This window comes from Podarcis pityusensis, assembly GCF_964106645.2.
Source record: "Podarcis pityusensis genome assembly, chromosome: 4".
Classification (NCBI taxonomy): domain Eukaryota; kingdom Metazoa; phylum Chordata; class Lepidosauria; order Squamata; family Lacertidae; genus Podarcis; species Podarcis pityusensis.
Window position 1 is genome coordinate 23,306,989 of NC_138027.1, and position 20,099 is coordinate 23,327,087.

Genomic DNA, 20,099 nt, shown 5'->3' on the forward strand with positions numbered 1-20,099 from the left:
TCGTCCAGCACTCGGTTCTCACTGTGGACAGCCAGATTCTGAATGTAAGTGTGCTCTCCCCCCACCTGCAAATACCAGCAACTGGCATTTAGGGAAATACGTTCTGAAATAGTTTGGGAAATTGTTGCAGATTCTGCTTGGAAGCAGTAGGCAAACTGTAATGAAAAAAGGGACAACTTCAACAGATGTCCAGATTTTAAAATTATATACCTGCATTAGTAACTCAACCAGTAGAATTTTTGCATGCCAATTTGTCATAGAACAAAGAGTAAGTATAACTAGCATTTTAATAAACAGATGTTGCCAACGTTTTTGGAGCGAAAGACACATTTTGAATTTTGAGAGTGCTCAAGGTGCCAGCCACACAGTGGCTACTATGGGGTGTATGGCTTAACAAAATGAGAGTTTGGCCATGGTGAAGTTTTTCCTATAATTGTATTTCTGTACAAGGGTTAATGTGTTAAATTTCTGCTTAGAAAATAAAAGGAGGAAAAGTGCATTAAAGGGGCTGAGAAAACAAGCTCTTTAGGAACTCAAGCAATTCATCAGTCACAGCTCTGACTTAACTTGCTGGTGAAAAACAGAGACGAGCAGCAAGACTTGCTCATTTCATGGAAATTGCTTAGACAGGTGCTTGCAGATTTTGCTTCATATTTTGCTTAAGAGGGATAGACACTCATCTTAAAATAAAAGCTTGGAGTCTGGGCCCCTGCTAGGAATAGGAGGGAAGAGATTTGAAAGTCTAAAAATGCAGCCAGGGAAAGGTTACCTCGAAAGAAATGTGACCCTCAGCCTCATCTCCTGTCAGAATTAGTGCAGCAAAGCATGCAGCAAGTGGTGATGCCAGTTGCCCACCTTGGCTTTTTGCTATGGGAGAGCATGTAACATTTTAATACTACAACATCAAGGCAAGGCTTGCAGGCTTTGAAATTTTGTTTGTTTGTTTTTCAGATGCAGATCATTAGATGAAAACAATACCAGAATAAAGAGATTTCATTTGGATTTGTTACTGTTTGTTCCCTGATAAGTGCAGTTACCTTTTTTTTGTTGCAAGTTGAAGTACTTGCTTTGTGCAAGTACTAAAGGATGTTCATTAAAAAAATTTCTTGAAGCAGAAAACATCTTGCTTGTGTTGGTTTATTAGGTTAAATAAGTGTAAGATGTGGGCTTACTGTAAAAAGGAACAAAGTGTGTATGATTGCTTCAAAATGGTTATAACCTGCTTTGGCAACAAGTTGTTATCCGAAAATAAGAAACAAAGTTTAAGTGTCATATTTGAAATGTATTGCTATTTACATATTAGGACTTGTGTGAGTAGGAATAGCCTTAATCTTTAAAAACACGTTTATTGTCAAAACATTTTTACTATGTACAACCTTTACAAACATTTTCTGAGAAGAGAAAACATGGATAAATATTAAGACCTGAACAAAATATGAACTTTTAGAGGATGGTGTCCACAATAATCTCACCATCCTTAACTCTAACTCGACCCGAAGCATACTGCGTTTCTTGGCGTCCATCGGCATACATTGTCTTAACGGTACCGTCTGGATACTCCCGTCTCTTGAAATGGGCTGTATGCACTTCCTGCTGGCCATTACTGAACTCGATAACCTTACTTCCATCCCTTAAAATAGAAAGGCAACCTTTAAAACCAATGTAATGTTATAGCTAAATTCTGCTGGGAGGTACAATTAAGAATGCAGCTAATTGTTCTAACTGCCATACCTACTACAGCCTGCCTACCTAAAACGTAACTTTAAGAAGCATCTCTGCCTCATATCATTTGGGTTCTTCCCAATGTGTACTTTCCGCACAACAAATCTTAGCCTACACAGGAAGTATTCTTAAATTGCTGAGATCATCATCTTGACATCTGCCCAGCAGCTTCATGTTCTCTGGCACCCACCTTGTATTCCTGAAGCTGGCCAGACTGGATAAGGGTACCATAAAGACTGTCATAGCACAGTTAACACTGAGGATTTTGTTCTTGACAGCCTTTCTCTTCCTCCACAGTCTTGTTTCCTCAAAAGGCATTCTTAATGTGTGTCACTACTTTTTCTGTATGGTCTAAACCACAGAGCCTAGGGCTTGCCGATCAGGTCAGCGGTTTGAATCCCCACGACAGGGTGAGCTCCCGTTGCTCGGTCCCAGCTCCTGCCAACCTAGCAGTTCAAAAGCACATCAAGTGCAAGTAGATAAATAGGTACCGCTCCGGCGGGAAGGTAACCGCCATTTCTGTGTGCTGCCCTGGTTCTCCAGAAGCTGCTTAGTCCTGCTGGCCACATGACCTAGAAGCTGTGGACAAACGCCGGCTCCCTCAGCCTATAGAGCGAGATGAGCGCTGCAACCCCAGAGTCGTCTGCGACTGGACCTAATGGTCAGGGGTACCTTTACTTTTTCTATATGGCTGCAGTAAATGCAGTCCAAACTTAACACTTAAAATAGTTTTATGAAAATAAATCTTACTGCTGTGTGCGGACAATGGTGCCATCAGGGAAAATGGTCATTTCTCGCCCATCCGTGTACACATTCTTAATGGTTTGATCAGGGAATACAATCTCTTTCCTTCCATCTGGAAAATGCTTTTCTGCAAGGAATGAATGAGCATACCTCATGTCAGAATACTCATACGCCTTGTAAGTAGTTCTTGCAATTTAATGGTGTGCCATCAATACACAGCAATTTATAGAGCAGTACAATAATAAAATAATATTATTAATTTATTATTTATACCCCACCCATCTGGCTGAGTTTCCCCAGCCACTCTGGGCGGTTCCCAATCAAGTGTTAAAAACAATACAGCATTAAATATTAAAAACTTCCCTAAACGGCTACAAGCAAGACAGCCAGGTCTCTGTTTACCTATTTGTCCATTTGAGAAATGTAGGACCTCTAAGCCTGTGGGGTAGGTGGTGTGCGTAGTCTTGGCATCTGCATAATAGTATATCTGTTGAGAAGAGTTAACAAATTTAGCATTAATAGAACCTTCTGTCGATATCTGAATGGCACATACTTCTTACTGGATACATACCACTCTCCGATCATCCAGAACTTGCTTTACATCCCCATTAAAGAAGGTTACAGTTGTAGTCTTCCCATCACAGCTCACTTCTTTCCGTGTGCCATTGGGGAAAATAATCAGGTGGGATCCATTTTTTAAAATCTTTTCAACCTGAAAGAAGTGAAATAAAAGCATATATCGTGACTGTGAACTTCTACAGGCTAAGCCGAGCAGAGAATAAGAAAGGGGAAGAGGCCAAAAACAAACCCAAACAGAGCTTATTTGATAATAAGGGATAGTATCCCTCCCAATTCTAAATATGGTGCCCTTAGAGATTCAAGAGTATGGAGCATGCTTCACAAATCCAGAAGGCCAGAAATTGATGTAGGGTTTTTCTTATTTATTTAATTGCGGGCTTACATGAGTGGGCCACATCACTCAAAAGAACAATCCCACCCCCTTTTTGTAGGCAGATCACTCTCAGGCCTTCACATAAGCACAAGCGTTTCTCTGTGCACTGAGAAAGATCATACAAGCCTGAAGTTCATTCCCACATTTGCTGTGGGGTATAACCATTAACTGTAGCTGAGCATGAACTGACCTTGAGTATTAGGCAAATGCATGGGAAACAGCTGCAAGACTGTATAAAAGTAGGCAATTTGGTTTCCTCTGCATAATAGGGCCTGGACCTAAATTCAGCATGAAAGCTTAGTTGAGAGGAACATGGATAATCTCTTGTTATAGATAGCAAAACTGTATTGAGAAGACTGTCTTTATTTACAAGGGCCTTAACAGGACCGCCTAATCCCTGCCCAATCACTGCGGTCTTTGGCATAGTCAGTTTTAGTAGGTCTACTGTGGCAAAGATGGAAGCCATGCATTTCGTATTGCAGGCCCAATTTGGTGAAGCTCCCTGAACTTCCAGACTTTTATTCCAGGAGACTTTATGTCTGGTTTTATAGTTTTAACTAATTTTCACCTTTTCTGATTTTTTAATTTCTTGTACAGTGCTTAGATATGATAGTAGTTAAGTGGTATATAAATATGAAAAATACATAAATAGTTACCACCTCCTATTTTTCCCTGCGTTCTTTGGGCTCCATTCTGAAAATTAGGCAGAATGGCATAAACATCTAGTTCAGATCCAAAAAGGCTCCCAAGCATAGCAGCAGCACTGCACTTTCATAGGTGGTGCAGGTATGGAACTGGTCATCCTTTCTGAGGCAAGAAAGAGCAAGCATTTCCTTTACATAGCAATGTTCTCCTGATACTACTTTCTGGAATCGCTTCAGAGCAGGGATGGGAAACCTGCTGCGCTCCTGATTTTGATGACAATTCCCATTGAACTTGACCATGTTGGCTGGCCCCAAAGGAAGTCCAGCAGCATCTGGGGAGCCACAGGTTCCCCCACCCATGCGCTAGAAAAAACAACAACTTACTACCTTTCCATCAGGATGATTGGCTTCACTCTCTATTTCGTCTTCACTGTCTGATGAATCGGGACTTAGCGATGGTGACGATTCAACAGTTCCATTACCGGGTAAATTCTGAAATGGGGAGGTGGGGAAAACTATAAATTTGTCTTGAGAGGCAAATCATATTACTGTGGGCACTGGATGGTGACAAACTGGGAACTTCTCCACGAGACAAGCTTCATTCATGTAAACTGAAATACTCTACCGAAGTGGTCTTCAGACTACCATTACAGGACCCTTTCCACAATGACATGTCTGCCATGGTTTAAACGTGCAAACCTAAATTTCCTGGACTGCTCATCCCACAAAATACTACACCTGAAGGCATGCTCTATTCCTGTTCTGCAGAGAAAAGATGCCAATAGCAAAACGGGACTAAAATCTATTATACAACTACAGTATCCTACATTCTTTAAATTAGAATGTAACACTGTTTTCCCTAGAATTTAATATCTATAACCTTACATACCTTTATACTGAATATAAATTTAATCCATAAAAATTCGGTTATTTCTCAACCAAAGGAGCAGCACGAACAGTCAAGAAGAGCAAGAGGAGATTTAACATAGCAACCTCCCTAGCGTTTTCTTACTTCCTTGATGCTGCAATCATCCTTGGGTCAGTTTTGGTTATCTATTACACAGCTTAAACATATATATCCAAGGCCCTAGGCTGCCTTATGAAACCAGGAGCCAACATTCTCGTACTTTACTTACAGCCATAAATGCTTTGGAGGAATCTTCAAAAGTCACTGCCACATTGTTCAAGCAACTCTCTTCAGGTACAGCTGCTAGTTTAAATTTTGCGCAGGGTCTTCCTATTTCAATCAAGAATAAAAATATGATTCTAATATTTTATATTTCCTAGGACATGGGGAGAAGGTAGGTACATCCCTCTCTAATTTTCTGCTACCTCATATTTTATTTAATTTAAGGCCCACACTAAATATTATCAGTGGCATTACTGCTTCTTGGGTAAATTACTGTAAAACATACCAGTAGTGGGGGGGGGGGAGGGGGTTGGAGGTAGCTGAAGTGTCAGAATGACAAGGTATGAAACATGCAGACTTGCATTTAAAATGTCATATTGCTGCTTACTAGAAATGGTACTGTATCCTAAATATAGTTACCTTCTGATGACAGATCACTTTTGCCATTCATCTTGCTGCTCTTTTCTGCTTGAGGAATTGAAGGCAGAGTCTGGTTTTTTTGCAATATAGCTGGAGAATGCTGGGGGGGGGGGGGAATGTAAAGCAGGGGCCTATTGAGAATTTTTTTTGTTAAAATGCTACAATGATAATATTCAGGAAAACAAACCTTTTCCCCGAAAAGTAAAAGGTGATTATTTTACCATATTTATACACCACTTTTCAAAATTAAGTTCACAAAGCTATTTGCAACATAAAACTAAAGTCAATATGGTAGGAAGCTGTTTACAACATGTATGCACTTTTGCTTAATCATACTTGGAACTGTGTGCCTGAAAGCTGTTCAGTAATATATAATATAGAGTGAAGGCCAACAGTGGCCACCTACCCAAGTGGACTTCTCACTCTTTTCCCCACAACCTGCCAACATGTGCCCTGAACAGTTGAGGAATCCTCCAGAGCAGATTTGGATTGGGGGAGCACTAGTGAGGAGGAAAGGTGTGCTCACATGACTCCGGATACTCACTCAAACACTTTTGCCACTTTTGACAAGGCAGCTTGTCAAATTAAAAAAAGTTGAAAAGTTCTGTCCCAACAGTCCCACATTAATGATTCTACCTTAACAGCTGCACACACAAAACTCTCCACCAAAAGAGACAGACTAATGCAGGCATAGGCAAACTCCAGCCCTCCAGATGTTTGGGACTACAATTCTCATCATCCCTGACCACTGGTACTGTTAGCTAGGGATGATGGGAACTGTAGTCCCAAACATCTGGAGGGCCAGAGTTTGCCTATGCCTGGACCAATGGCTCAAAAGCATCAGCCTGAGACTCAGTAATGACAAGTACACAAATGTAAATCAAATTTGTGCAACCTAAGGTGCCTGGGCAGTTTGTGTTTCCTTAATTCATCCTTTTCAGGCAAGTTTCAGGTGTGTTTTTCCTCCACGCAGCTCTTATTGTCACAGCAACCCTGGGAAATAGGTTAGGCAGAGAAAGTGGGAGCTTCATGAATGGGGATTTGAACCCGGGTCTCCCAGTCTGAGTGTGTCACATTAACTAATCTACCACTTTTACGCCTGAAAAGAGATAGAAGGGGGAAAGAAACCTTACTGCTGACTCTGCTTTCTTATCACAGCCAGTTTTCTTCTTGTTTATAGACGCTTCTTTTCTCTTCCAAGCATCCAAACGAAATCGTTCCATAATTTTGATCTCTTCCCGTAGTTGCACATTCTCCCTCGTTAAGGCCTCTATCTGGTCTCTAAGACGAATGTGGGTTGTTGACCATTTTGTCTCTCTTCTTTTTAAATCTTCCTGCAAGGTTGCCATTTGCTGCTTCAAAGCCTTGAGAAAACAACATGCAAGCAGGTCATTTTCTGCTATGTTAAAATACACAAACTGAAGAAAAAGACAAATCACTTTACACTGCAGTAATAAATGCAATACCTGTAATAAAATTACTCAGTGGACATTCTCCACCTTAAATCAACAACCAGTAAATCTGATCCCAATCAAAGTAACCATATAGGCTTTCCCCTGCATTCATACCTGAATTTCATCCCGTTCCTTTTTATCTGGAATAGCTCTAGCTGCCTGTGCATACTTCTCAAAAACTTTACGTTCTTTTTGCAGCTTTCTTGTTTCTTCTTTTTTAAATTCTTCTATTCGAGCAAGCTCTTTGGTTTTCTGTTGTTCGAAGTCAGCAACTTCTTTCCTGAAAATTGACAGTAATAATTTCAGAACAGCAAAAAATGCTGCTCCTTGCAAAATTGTATGTTTTATTGATAACATTGTATCTTAGGAATGTTAGCTCCCCAAGACACCCCATATAGTATATTTTTTAAAAAGCTCTCCTAGAACACAACCACCAGACACTGTTGCTGTAACAGACCTCACGCTTTCTTAGGTCATCCTTCTTGGCTCTCTACATAAATCCCAGTAAACCAACAGGCCATATCTTCAGAAACTCCACAATATTTCTTGATTAGCAAAATAGGTAATTTCCAGCTGCCCAGTAAAATAGCTGCATAGTTTATTGTTTGCAAACTACTAAATTAATTAGCCCTGTATGATGCATTGTCTCTGTCATCTATTACTGCAGCTTAATTAGTCAATTGCATTGTTATCAACTGTTATCTAGATGTCAGTGCTTTGAGATTTAATATTAAGGGAAGGTACTTCTAGGTACTATTCTGCCCCTGTTCTATGGGTCCCACTGGCTTGCAAATTGTCCTGCATGCCATTTTAAACACATGCTGTACAGCTGGGCTACTATGTCTTCTGCATAGGGCCTCATTATTAAGAAAGTCCAGAAACCTGTAACTGGTACAAAACATGGCAGCTCAGTGGTTCATCAGAGTATGTGACTCTCTTATTGAAACAACTACCCTGGCTTCCAACTTGTATCGTGCCCCAATTGCTAGTGGCGAATTTAAAGCCCTTCATGATTTGGGACCAGGATAACTGAAGGGCAACCTAGTCCTGTATGAACCCACTCGTCTGTTAATATCTTAAGCTCTCTTGTGCATTCCCCTGAACTATACTTAGTTGGCACCCAAAAGAGGGCCCTAGAAGAACCAGGTATACTATTCATAACCATTTCAGTGGCCTCCACCCAGGTTGTGAAAGACCCTCGCAAACTCTTCCCATCATTTCATCAAAACCTTCCTTCCTGCTTATTAGAGGGGTTTTTTTTGGGGGGGGGGGGTCATTTTAAGCTTCTGCACCAGACTGTATTAGCTGCACTGAAATGTTTTTATCACTTGAGAATATGCACTTGTTTTCAGTAGCTGCCTTTTATCTTTTTGTTTCTTGCTGCTTCTAGTAATGTGGGTTTCATTTATTGTTTATACATTGTTAGCCGCCTTGAGCTTTTTAACAGGAAAGGATGGATTTATTTTAAATGAATGGGTTGTCATAGATGGCAGGTGCGTCCTAAGTGGCAAGCCTGCTCTAGGTTAAATCAACTTCACACCAACAGGATAGAAATCAGACAGGCTCTTTAAGTTACCTGAACTTCTCCAAAGCCTTCTCACGCTCTTCTCGAAGTTTTGTGAGGGACGCATTTTCTTCCCTAAACCGTTCGATTTCAACTTCCAATTCAATAAGTTTCTCTCTCAAGAGCTGGGAACGAGCCGTGTCTCCTGACAAAGAACAGGTGCACAATGTTTGATGCACAAATGTCAATGTATGCACCATACTGTTGTGTGGTAACGTTTTACCAGTTTCCCACCCTCTCTGATCTTTGCCATCTTTATAGGAGTTTTAAAGCCAACTCTGCTGACTTCCAGGTCAGCTTTTACGCATACATATCCAGACTGAAACTATGAGTGAGTCGCTGTAAGACTGGATGAAATAAATGGGCTTAAAACACATAAAATTGTAGCCATTACAATAGAAACCAGTCTGAAAAGCAAATTGGCTCCAATAAATTGCTTGGCAATTTGTTGAAGAATCTAAAACCCTGAGAATGCAAGCTGAAAAGCAGGACAGAGGGATATAGGCTTTGAAGATTACTACTGCTATTGAGAAGATTTATGGGACTGATTATTACGCTCAATACTCATTTATCCCTCTTGCTTACCTCCCAATTCTTCCTGAGACACATTGGGTTTGGCATCATGTCTTTGCTGTGCCTCTACCTTCTGTTTGGGCCTCAGAGAAGGAAAGAGCTTCAGCATCAGATCTGTTGTGGGGGGTGCAATTGCCTCACTGTCTGCCACACTTTGCCTGGGCAGAACATCCCCTTTCTTTGCTACGGCAATCTTCCTCTTTATCCTTTTATCTGGAAAAAATGCCTCATTTGTAGCTGAAGAGTCAGGGGACAATGGTTCTTTAATAACCAAGTCATCATTTGGTACTTGGGTACACCGACTCCCATTCTCGTCGAAGTCCGTCCACGATGTTTCGTCATCAAAATCAACTTGATTTCCATTTGCACAACACACAGTTTGAAATTCAGAACCCTTGTTTATCTTGCTACACTGGATACTACCAACATTTTTTTCTAGTAAGCCAAGGGAGGCATCTCTATTTGTGCCTTCTTTGTACTCTGAAAATTCAGGACTGTCACCTCTATGACTCAAATCAAACTTTTTAGCTCTCTCAGCAGGCTTTATGGTAGTCTCAAATTCCTCCTCAGACCCCAAAGTCACATCACTACTTTCACCAGATTTATCTTCGTCCCACTCAGTGTCACCAAAACCTTGAAACTCAGTGGGGAAAGCCTGAAGCATTTTACTGTCAATTTTATTTTGATGATCCTTCAGCATTTCTGATGCCTGGAATTCAGTGATCATCCCTCTGTCCTTCTCATTGTTTGCTGGTTGGGAAACACATGCGTCTCCATTTCTGTTCTCTACAGCTGTAGCGTCCTGCACATTTATCTGCTGTTGTTGCTGCCTTGATTTAACGGGAGTAGAAGACAGTCTGCGCCCTGTAGAAATCTGCTGGCCTTGATCCAAGATCCTTACAATAAGTGAGGAATTGCTGGCAAAGGAGATTTCATCAGCAGCCTGCTCTAGAAACAAAAATTCATCCAATTCAATTTCCTCTTTTTCCTTTTCAGTATCCCAGTTTTCCAATTTCTTCTGGAAAGAAAGTTCAAAAGAGAGGTCTAGGTCTTTTTCAGAGGAATTTGTAAGATGTTTGGTCACTTGTGCTGGTTGCGCATACTTTTCTTTGGGTAACTCACAGCCAATTTCATCCAGCTTTGCAAGTGCCATTATATTATCTTTATTCTTTTCTCTTTCACCATTTATTTCTGACCTGGCAAACTCTCTCAGTTGTCCAGATTTCCTTTCACTGGGATTTCGTCTTGTAGATGAAGGGATGGCTTTCCCAGCACAAGTTCTGAGCACTGCTGTTTTTCGAGCAGGAAGAGCTGGAGCTTTCTTCATTTTACCATTCTGATTACCATTTTTAGACACAAAATTGTCAGAATTTTGTTCTTTATTTGAAGTGGCCGTTTTCCGGTGAAGCTGTGGCTTGTCTGCTTTAACTGAGTTTTTTACTTCTGATGCATTAAGGTGAGGAGTTACTTTGCTTTCTTTCTGATTAGCTGCTTTGGATTTTGCACCACCAAACCTTCTTAAACCTTCACCTCGTTTTAGAAAGGGTCGTTTTGCAACTGGTGTCTGGAATGTTGATCTTTCAGAATCCTAAAAAACAAAAAGACCTTTTCATTTTCTTATATTTCTATTTATGTGTTTTGCTTGCTCTATCAAAGTACTCATATAAAACTTTTTGGGAAGTCTGGAATTTCATGTGTTGCACCTACAAGAGTGAAACCAACATAATAATAATAATAACAACAATAATAACAATAATAATAATAATAAATTTTATTTATATCCCACCCTCCCCAGCCGAAGCCGGGCTCAGGGCGGCTAACAACACTAAAATAGTGCAACATTATAAAAACATTATAAAAATTAATTAAAATCAAAATTGATGGCAACCATAAACTAAAGTTTATGGTGATCTCGCAGCGAAGACCCCGTAAGGAGTCTCGCTGCGGCATTCTGCACCCGCTGGAGTTTCTGGGTCAGTCTCAAGGGCAGCCCCACGTAGAGCGAGTTACAATAATCCAGTCTGGAGGTGACCGTCGCGTGGATCACAGTGGCTAGGTCAGGGCGAGAGAGGTAAGGAGCCAACTGCTTAGCTTGGCGGGGATAAAAAAATGCCGCCTTTGTTATAGCTGCAATCTGCGCCTCCATGGAGAGGGAGGTATCGAAGATTACACCCAAACTCTTAACGGACAGTGCTGGCACTAATTGCACCCCCGCAAGAGATGGGAGTTGCCCCCTCAATCCCATATCGTCCCGTCCCAGCCAGAGGACTTCTGTCTTCGAAGGATTTAACTTCAACCGGCTCCCACGTAACCATCCAGCCACAGCTTCCAAGCATCTGATCAGTGTGTCTGGGGCCGAGTCAGGATGGCCATCCATCAACAGATAGAGTTGGGTGTCATCAGCATACTGATGGCAGCCCAGCCCAAAACTCCGGACAAGCTAGGCGACGGGGTGCATAAAGATGTTTAAAAGCATCGGGGAGAGTGAAGCAGGAACTTATTCTCACAGTTGTTATACATTTTATATATCACTGCAAGAAGCATTTCTAATTACTAACCTTTTTATTTCCTTTTTGGCTCAGCCGTTGTTCTTCTAGTCGTATCTGTTCTTCTAGGAACTCTTCAAATGTCTGTTTTCTTTCTTGAATACTAGCAGCAACAGGTCTATTGCAAGAGACTCACATTTTATTGTCAGGTCTTATAAAATACAGAATATTGGTTCATCACAAAGGAATGGATCCCTTCAAAGTGTTGGTGTTGACTTTTAAAGCCCTAAACGGCCTTGGCCCAATATACTTGAAGGAGCGTCTCCATCCCCATTGTTCTGTCCAGACACTGAGGTGCAGCGCCGAGGGCCTTCTGGTGGTTCCCTCACTGCGAGAAGCAAAGCTACAGGGAACCAGGCAGAGGGCCTTCTCAGTAGTGGTGCCCACCCTGTGGAACGCCCTCGCATCAGATGTCAAAGAGATAAACAACTACCTGACATTTAGAAGACATCTGAAGGCAGCCCTGTTTTTAATGGGAAGTTTTTAATGTGTGACATTTTAATGTATTTTTAATCTTTGTTGGAAGCCGTCCAGAGTGGCTGAGGAAACCCAGCCAGATGGGCGGGGTACAAATAATAAATTATTACTATTATTATTATTATTATTATTAAAAGGAATCGTGTCCCTCTTTCTCAGAGTGACAACCTCCTTCCCCATAGACCCTCATTCCCCATAACAGAAGAGGACCCTGATAATAAGACACCTCAACTATGTCTCAAAGGCCTCTTTTATTTTCTCCAGGTTAGCTACCTTGGTCTCAAGGGGATAGAAATCTTGTGCAGTGTGCTCCTGACTCTCGGAGAACATGCATACACCCACAACTTCTGTCCAGCTTTCAGGTCATTGTACATATGACACTCTGTGCAATACACTGGGTAGTTGCCACTGCTAGTTTTCTACCTTCACAACTGGGTTTCTTTTTTGGGAAGTGGGGGGTTGTTCACTGGGTATCAAGGCCATTTTGCATACAAACTCACCTTTCCTCAGCATTGGGTGTTTCCAAGCACTTCCCTCCAGTCCGGCTTTCAGAGGTCTCTGCATCCCTGGTGCTTTTACAACTAATGTCACCATCTACATGTCCGAGTAGATTTTGCTCCAGAATCTGACTATTTTCTCCTGCAAAATAAAGAGAAAAACTTGACATTTCACTCAGCTGGCATGAAGCCAGAGGAGATAAGCCCCCTGCCCGCCCACCCTTCATTCAAGTTACAAACCTTGCTTTTCTTTGTTTGATCAAGTCCTTATTCAAGACACAGAAGGCCTCTTGAGCTATTTGTTGCAAAAAGCAGTGCAGCTGATCAGCTAGCCAATTTCTACTCAAAGTACCAGTTTACTAGCTCACTAATATTTAAGATTTTTTTCTCAACTTCTAAGTTGAGCAGACCTTAGAGTAGCTTACATAAGAACAACACAGACATATATGTTGTATTGTATTGTAGGGATATTGTAGTTTAAAGTTTTATTTTTGTATATATGTAAGATGCCTTGGCACAGAAATAAAATAAAAACAGTGCCTGCCCACATGCTTACAATTCAAACACAACAAAAGGAAAGCACAGGGAATGAAGAGGAAAATAAGAAAACTCAGGCACCAGTCCCGAAAGTTACACCTGCCTACATACACTTGTGTCACAATTGCAGCAGGAACCTGGAACTGAATTTTAATCAGTCCCTTTGTCATTGTCTAGCCAGTCAATTTATCTTTCAGCCATATCTTTACAACAATTGCAAATCCAGAAGCTCTTTTAATGAAGTTCTTCACACTTTAAATAGGAAGGTCCGCTGGCTCTTGACAATATATATGATCTCTGATGCAAAACAACAATGTGTTTTATCTCCAACCGAATGAAGGTATTTGGTGTAGCTCAGTAGCTACAATTATGATCCAGAAAGTTAAATCTCAGCTCAGCTCACCCTCCTACTCAATAGATGGTCTGATATATACCATTAATTCTCCTAACTTTAGCCCCCACCCCATGTGCAATATTTACTTTACAGGGCTATTTAAAATATTTCCGAGGTCATGATGTGAACATAAGAACTGCACCACTTTATATTGAACCCTGTTAGGTTTCCTGATTACACCTATAACATTTAATCATATCCTCTGTCTCCATGCTTACCAATGATTTTATGTATTTGCTTAGAATACGTCTATCCTACAAAAAAATCCACTTCCCTTTAAAGCCCATGTTACTGCCTGTAACCTGGGGTGAGGTTATTGCTGAGCCCTGTTGGGCCTTCTGTGTCCATAGCATGAATGAATTGTGCCCAATGCATTTACTACTACTACTATTACAGAAGTTGGCTGAAAAGTAGTATTAAAGTGATCTTAAAAATTTGATTGTCCTTAATAGCCAACCAAATAATTGCTTGCTAATGGACTGATACTCACCCCCCCTCCAAGGAGGACAGGCAGTGTCTTATTCTGTGTTACCACTATGAGCATCAAAGGTGCTCTGAGCTTCTCTGAGGCCCAGTGCTACTGTGGGGAAAGTCCCTCTCCTCCTCAGCTCTTAGCACTATAGAGTTAGGAGTGGGGAGAAATTTCATACGCCTTATGCCTTGAAAAGGCTCAGAAAGAAGCAAAATACAGTCATACCTCGGGTTGCGCGTTTTCGGGTTATGGACGCACCGATCCTGGAAGTACCAGAACGGGTTACTTCCAGGTTTTGGCACTCACACATGCGCAGAAGCGCCAAATTGCGTCACACGCGTGTGCAGACGCAGCACTGTGGGTTGCGAACGTGCCTCCCGCACGGATCACATTCGCAACCCGAGATTCCACTGTATGATCTACCACTGATATTTAGTGGTAGGTCTGGAAGATTCCTTTGAACTGCTTGAAACTCTGGAGAAAAAGCAGCATCTCTCCAGAATTAAAGAACGTGCTCAGCAGCAGCAAGCACATTTCTGGACCTCAATATTTAAATGTTCTCAGCAACCTTTACAAAAACCTCTGATATTAGTATTCATACAGGCAATATTAATAATTAGTTTAGTTAGATGAATGTTTTACCTGAAGTGTCATTTTGATCTTCAACCTTCAATTCATTCTGCATTTTGAAAGACAAATCTAAAGCCTCTCTCTCACAAAAAGGATCTGCAGAGATGGTTCCCTTCAATATTTGGCCATTCTTGGATTTTTGAAGAGAATCCTTTTGTTCAACAGGAGAAGGAATGCAAGGCCCACTGTTCCAATAAACACTGTCTCCATTGCGATGTGGTGGAAGAGACGGCACAGGAGGTGAGTGAGATGGATGATCACATCTTTGACTCAAGCAATCTTCCATTACACGAAAGCCTTACAGTTAAACAGAAAACCATAGCAGAGGATATCTGTATTACTTATGTGGAGAAGTAGCAGAAGGGGTGTGGTTTTCCTGTCTTTATGTATTCTGCCAGTAACAGGATTTGTAGAACCATTATCAAGAAAGCCTGAAACCTGGCAATGCTTTAAGCATGCAGTTGCCAACCATCCATGTAGCAAAAGATGGATAAGAAGAAACAACTGCAAAACTTCTGGTTGAGGATTTTGTAATATCCACTGTATATTCATCTGTTTGTTTACTTCATCTTCTAGAACCTTCCATTTCTTGGTAGTCAGTAGTCAATATTGTTATCATGAGTATTGCATCTCTTTTTAGAACAGATTGGTGTATCTTGTGATCCACTGAGCTAAGCACAATCACCAGCTATGCAGTGGCCCACTAAGGGCTCAGTAAGTCTCCTGTTTTTGCTGCCTATGTGGGCTTGCAATCACAAAAAGGGGCAAGAGGAGATGTCAGACCACTGGCAGGCCACAATACATGGCTTATGGACTGTGCTCAACATGGTGGGTTGAAGATGAAAGAAAACTATTCTAAACAATATGATTTCCCAGCACCAGTGAAATCCCACAATGTTCATTCTGTCCTTAAAATGCAACTTGGGCATGTCAGTTTATACAAGCAAAAGAAAATGACCTGCAAATATTAGCAGCACCCAAATGGAGTCTGTCTCAGAGCTTGAGCAACATCCCAATAAATACTAATTTTAAAGATGCAAGAGGAACTTGCAAGGACAGATCCTTATTGGGAAGCTGTAATATGGAAAGCAGCCCCTGGTACCAATTCTGATTTGATACAAGAATTCCTGACCAAATAACTATTTGACTAAGCAATGTTTATGTATTTTAGCATAAAAAATCTTATCTATTTCTGTCTGTTTTAACCATGCTACAGTTGTAAAGACAATTTCAGCATGTCCCCTTACCAGTATGTGCTTGCTGCTCAGAGACCATTGAAAGTAGTTTCTGTTGTTCTTCCATTAGCCTTTGAATTTGCTCCATTTGTTGCCTTTTCAGCTGTTCCTGCTTGTGCTGTTGCAGTCCTTTGAGCTAAGAAGCCAAATACATTTTTAGAACTCGCATATTAGAGCAATTAATCTAATCTTTATTTGTAAGAAAATAGTTTACAGACACATCAGAATACACTAAAGTGACCACAATTTACACTAGGGCCCAAGTCCAACAAGTGCCATTTGGACTGTACAATTACATATTAGTACACAACTAGAATTAAAATAGACAAATAGGCATTGCAATACCATACTGAAATTCAAGCCTCAATTCATCAGTAAAGCCTACCAGTCTCAAGCAAAACAACATTGTTTCATAAATATACCTGCCAAGGGATAAGCTAAACTGCCTCATTAACAGAGCTAGAATATAGTAGTGAATAGCACAACTGCCACCATCATAGTTTCATGGGGTTCAGTATGCAAGTTCAGCTTATTGGGTCACAAATTGTGCAGTATTGACTTGCAAAAATACTGCTTTTTTTCTAGACAGAATAAATAATAGGTGTAAATAGAGGCTTTTTTTTTTACCTGCTCAAGCTTTTGAAGAAGTAGATCAGTGCAACATTCTTCATCCAGACCATCCAGCTGATCACATTCAGTATCACTTTGCAGGGCTACCCACTGACCTGGTGCATCTTTAACAATTAGCATTTGCTCCTCCTTAGCAAATGAAATTGGAGAAAGTGTTTTGGATATGTCCAACTTGTCCCCACAAGGACTGCTCAATGCAACAGCTTGCTGTATCTGTAGAGAGTTTTCACTTAGAGAAATGCTGCTGGAACTGTGTAGTGAATTACTTGAAATACCTGGTGAGGCATCGTCAATACTGAGTGCTCTAGTGGTTTTCAAACTATGGAAAGAAGGATTTAATATAACTCCAGCACGGGGAGCATTAGACATCCAGTGTGCGATCAAGTTTTCTTCCCAATTCAAATCTGTAGAGGTGGCCATCTGGGAAATAATTGTTGTAGTCCAACCTTAACTAATCTATATCGCTGGCCAAAGTCTTTGATACCCAACTTCAGTACCTGTACAATAAAACAAAGATTTATCAAGTGGATACACAGAATCCATCATTCTTTGCATGACAGTGTTCACTTAGAGCCCAGACAGAACCAGCCTGGTCCTTCAGTCTTGGTTACATGAAATATGGGGCAGGCTAGGCAATCATTAATTCGTATTATAACATTAATTCAGATTATAACAGCAAATAAAACTTAACAAAAAACCAGACTAATACTACTCATTCATTCAGCCTTTCCCAGCATAATTTAAACAATTAAATCCATAAAAATTTATAATCCATACATATTAAACACATAAAACATATAAAAAACTCAGAGCCACCATTAAGAAAGATTAAGAAGTTTTCAATTTGACTTTAAAATTCTCAACTAAGTTTCCTGAAACAATTTCAGTGGTTTTGGAAATATCAACCCTCATCAGGTATTGGATTACAGAAAATAGAACTGTATAACATAGATAACTATATAACACTGGTCCTAAAGGATCTTCACTGGCTCCCAGTACATTTCCAAGCACAATTCAAAGTGTTGGTGCTGACCTTTAAAACCCTAAATGGCCTCGGCCCAGTGTACCTGAAGGAGCGTCTCCACCCCTCATCAATTAGCCAGGACACTGAGGTCCTCCTCTGAAGGTCTGCTGGTTCCCTCAATGTGAGAAACGAAGTTACAGGGAACCAGGCAGAGGCCTTGGCAGTAACATCCTCTCTTCAGATGTCACGGAGATTAAGAAGTGCACAACTTTTAGAAGACATCTGATGTTTTTAACGTTTTATTATGTTTTTATATTCTGCTGGAAGCCACTCAGAGCAGCTGGGGAAACCTAGCCAGATTTTTTGGGGAGGGGAGGGGATAAATAATAAAATTATTATTAAACTAAACAGGAAACAAAAAGTTTTAAGAATCAGGACTCACAGCTGGTATTGCTTCTAATTTTATTGCCATTTGTGATTTTTAATTGAAAGCCACCTCAGCTTTCGTTATCGCAAAGAGGGGTGTGTGGGAAGTGTATAATTTTTGAAATAAATAAGCGTCTGGGCTTAACACAGGCAGAGACAAAACATTTAGTATATATATATATCAGAGAAGCCACAACTGGGCTGAGCCTCAGCCAGGGTCACAAACGGCAACACCTCCTGTGCTCTCTCATATTAAAAGGCAACAACCCATAAATACAGAGTGTAGGGATAGAGAAGAATAAAACACAACGGACAGACATACACAGAAGACAAAATTCATAAAAGAAAGCGGCCTCTGGAGACCGACTAATCTAGTAAGACGATTTCCGCAGATATTTGGGGAGACCCCAAATTACCTCACACCGGCGTAAGAAGAAACCTAAACTTCCACGAGTGCCAACCTCCCCCCGCCCTCCTATCGGGCTGCTACTCCGCAGCGAATACACCCGCCAGACCTTTTACAAACCTGCCGCCATCCTCCCTGCTCCCAGCGCCACAGGCTGGACAATGCCGGCCGCGGGGCTTGTTGGGAGTTGCAGTTCCTGGCGGCCGCGATCCTCGCTTTTGAGGAAAAGTCGGCCCGCTATCGACTGCATTTCCCATGAAGCACTGCAAAAAAAGGACGTTACAATAGGCGTCGTTAGTAAATACTGCGCTCGTCTTTCCAAACCGGCGGCAGTTAAAGGGTGGGGCCTCTGTCTCTGAGGAGGCGAGGAGTAGCGCATCGGTGTCGGGGCCCCCTCGGTTCCAGCTTGCGAAACCTATATTCTGGTTCCTTTTAAAAGGCATTTATTAAAGAAAAAACAGACGTAATCAGGATAAATAAAATGTCAAAACTAAGATACGCCAAGGGTTTAGATCACAATCCATTAAAAACCCCAAATAGTAAAGCTAATGACAGTGGTAGTCGTCTTCTTTGGTGATCACTCGTAGCCGAGTTTGTCTTCCATAAACACGATTTTAAGAATGAGCCCATAAGTGACTGTGGAGGCCAATTCTGGATCCACGTGTCCTTCCACAGTGGGGACATTGATTTCCAGGCGGGAGTTGATCACGTGTGGATTTGCCAAGCATGGCTTCCTCTTGGCATGCTTCTCCCTTGCGGCCTGAGTTCGAGTGTCTTTAAAGTCCATGACACCTTTGGTAAAGGCTGTTCTCCAACTGGAGCGCTCGCAGGCAAGTGTTTCCCAGTTGTCAGTGTTTATACAACATTTTTTTAGATTTGCCTTAATACCGTCTTTAAACCTCTTTTGATGACCACCAGCATTACGTTTTCCATTTTTAAGTTCTGAATAGAGTAGTTGCTTTGGAAGACGATCATCAGGCATCCGCACATGACCAGTCCAACAAAGTTGATGTTGAAGAATCATTGTGATCTTTGCTTCTTCCAGTACACTGATATTAGTTCGCCTGTCTTCCCAAGTGATGTGTAAAAATTTTCGGAGACACCATTGATGGAATCTTGCAAGGAGTTGGAGATGGCGTTTATAAGTGGTCCATGTTTCACAAGCATACAGTATGGTTGGCAGTACAATAGCTTTGTAAACAAGCATCTTGGTTTCCCTGAGAATGTCCCAGTCCTCAAACACTCTGCACTTCAATGGGGAGAAATCAGCACTCGCAGAGCTCAGGCGATGCTGGATTTCTGCATCAATGTTGGCCCTTGTGGAAAAATAACTGCCTAGGTCGGAGAAGTGATCGACATTTTCCTTTTTTATATATATAAATTTTTATTCATTTTCCAACACAATTATACAATTTTATCCAAGTTTTAACAAATTAATCTTTTTGAACTTCCTTCAGCTTCTCTGGTAATCATCCGTAATTACTCTTTAATACGCATTCCCTTCCTTGTATTGCCATTTGTCTTCCCTCCCCTTTCTATTTCTTTTTAACAATACGTCTTAAACTTTTACAGTGCTTCTTGAAACCCCACTAGCGTTGTTTGCACATCACATACATTTTTCAGATATTCTACAAATTTTCCCCAATCTTCAATGAACTTTTGGTTTCGAACATATCTTATTTT

At 41.1% G+C, this 20,099-nt stretch overlaps 2 protein-coding genes across 4 annotated transcripts in view; one reads left to right on the forward strand and one right to left on the reverse strand.

The window, feature by feature from the left end:
• The window catches only part of RNF17 (ring finger protein 17), a 39,045-nt gene extending 37,926 nt beyond the window's left edge, over positions 1 to 1,119 (forward strand). The window contains exon 32 of the mRNA XM_081001773.1: positions 952 to 1,119. The gene's annotated coding sequence lies outside the window, so the exon portion shown is untranslated. The remainder of the gene's footprint in view (positions 1 to 951) is intronic.
• Positions 1,120 to 1,326: 207 nt separating this feature from the next.
• CPAP (centrosome assembly and centriole elongation protein) lies at positions 1,327 to 18,828 on the reverse strand. 3 transcript variants are annotated; one of them, XM_081001791.1, is made up of 17 exons: positions 18,526 to 18,828; positions 16,618 to 17,117; positions 16,003 to 16,126; positions 14,768 to 15,052; positions 12,726 to 12,864; positions 11,761 to 11,866; positions 9,215 to 10,790; positions 8,642 to 8,774; positions 7,180 to 7,345; positions 6,745 to 6,975; positions 5,612 to 5,711; positions 5,199 to 5,299; positions 4,450 to 4,554; positions 3,038 to 3,178; positions 2,869 to 2,953; positions 2,473 to 2,593; positions 1,327 to 1,630 (listed from the first exon to the last, which is right to left on the reverse strand). In XM_081001791.1, the coding sequence occupies exons 2-17, from the start codon at positions 17,038 to 17,040 to the stop codon at positions 1,444 to 1,446; spliced, it is 4,023 nt and encodes a 1,340-aa protein (XP_080857917.1). In that variant the 5' UTR covers positions 17,041 to 17,117; positions 18,526 to 18,828; the 3' UTR covers positions 1,327 to 1,443. The 3 variants fall into 3 exon arrangements, with proteins under 3 accessions (XP_080857917.1, XP_080857916.1, XP_080857918.1); XM_081001790.1 differs by having other exon boundaries at positions 18,537 to 18,819; XM_081001792.1 differs by lacking the exon at positions 18,526 to 18,828 and adding an exon at positions 18,427 to 18,471.
• Between the last annotated feature and the right edge of the window lie 1,271 nt (positions 18,829 to 20,099).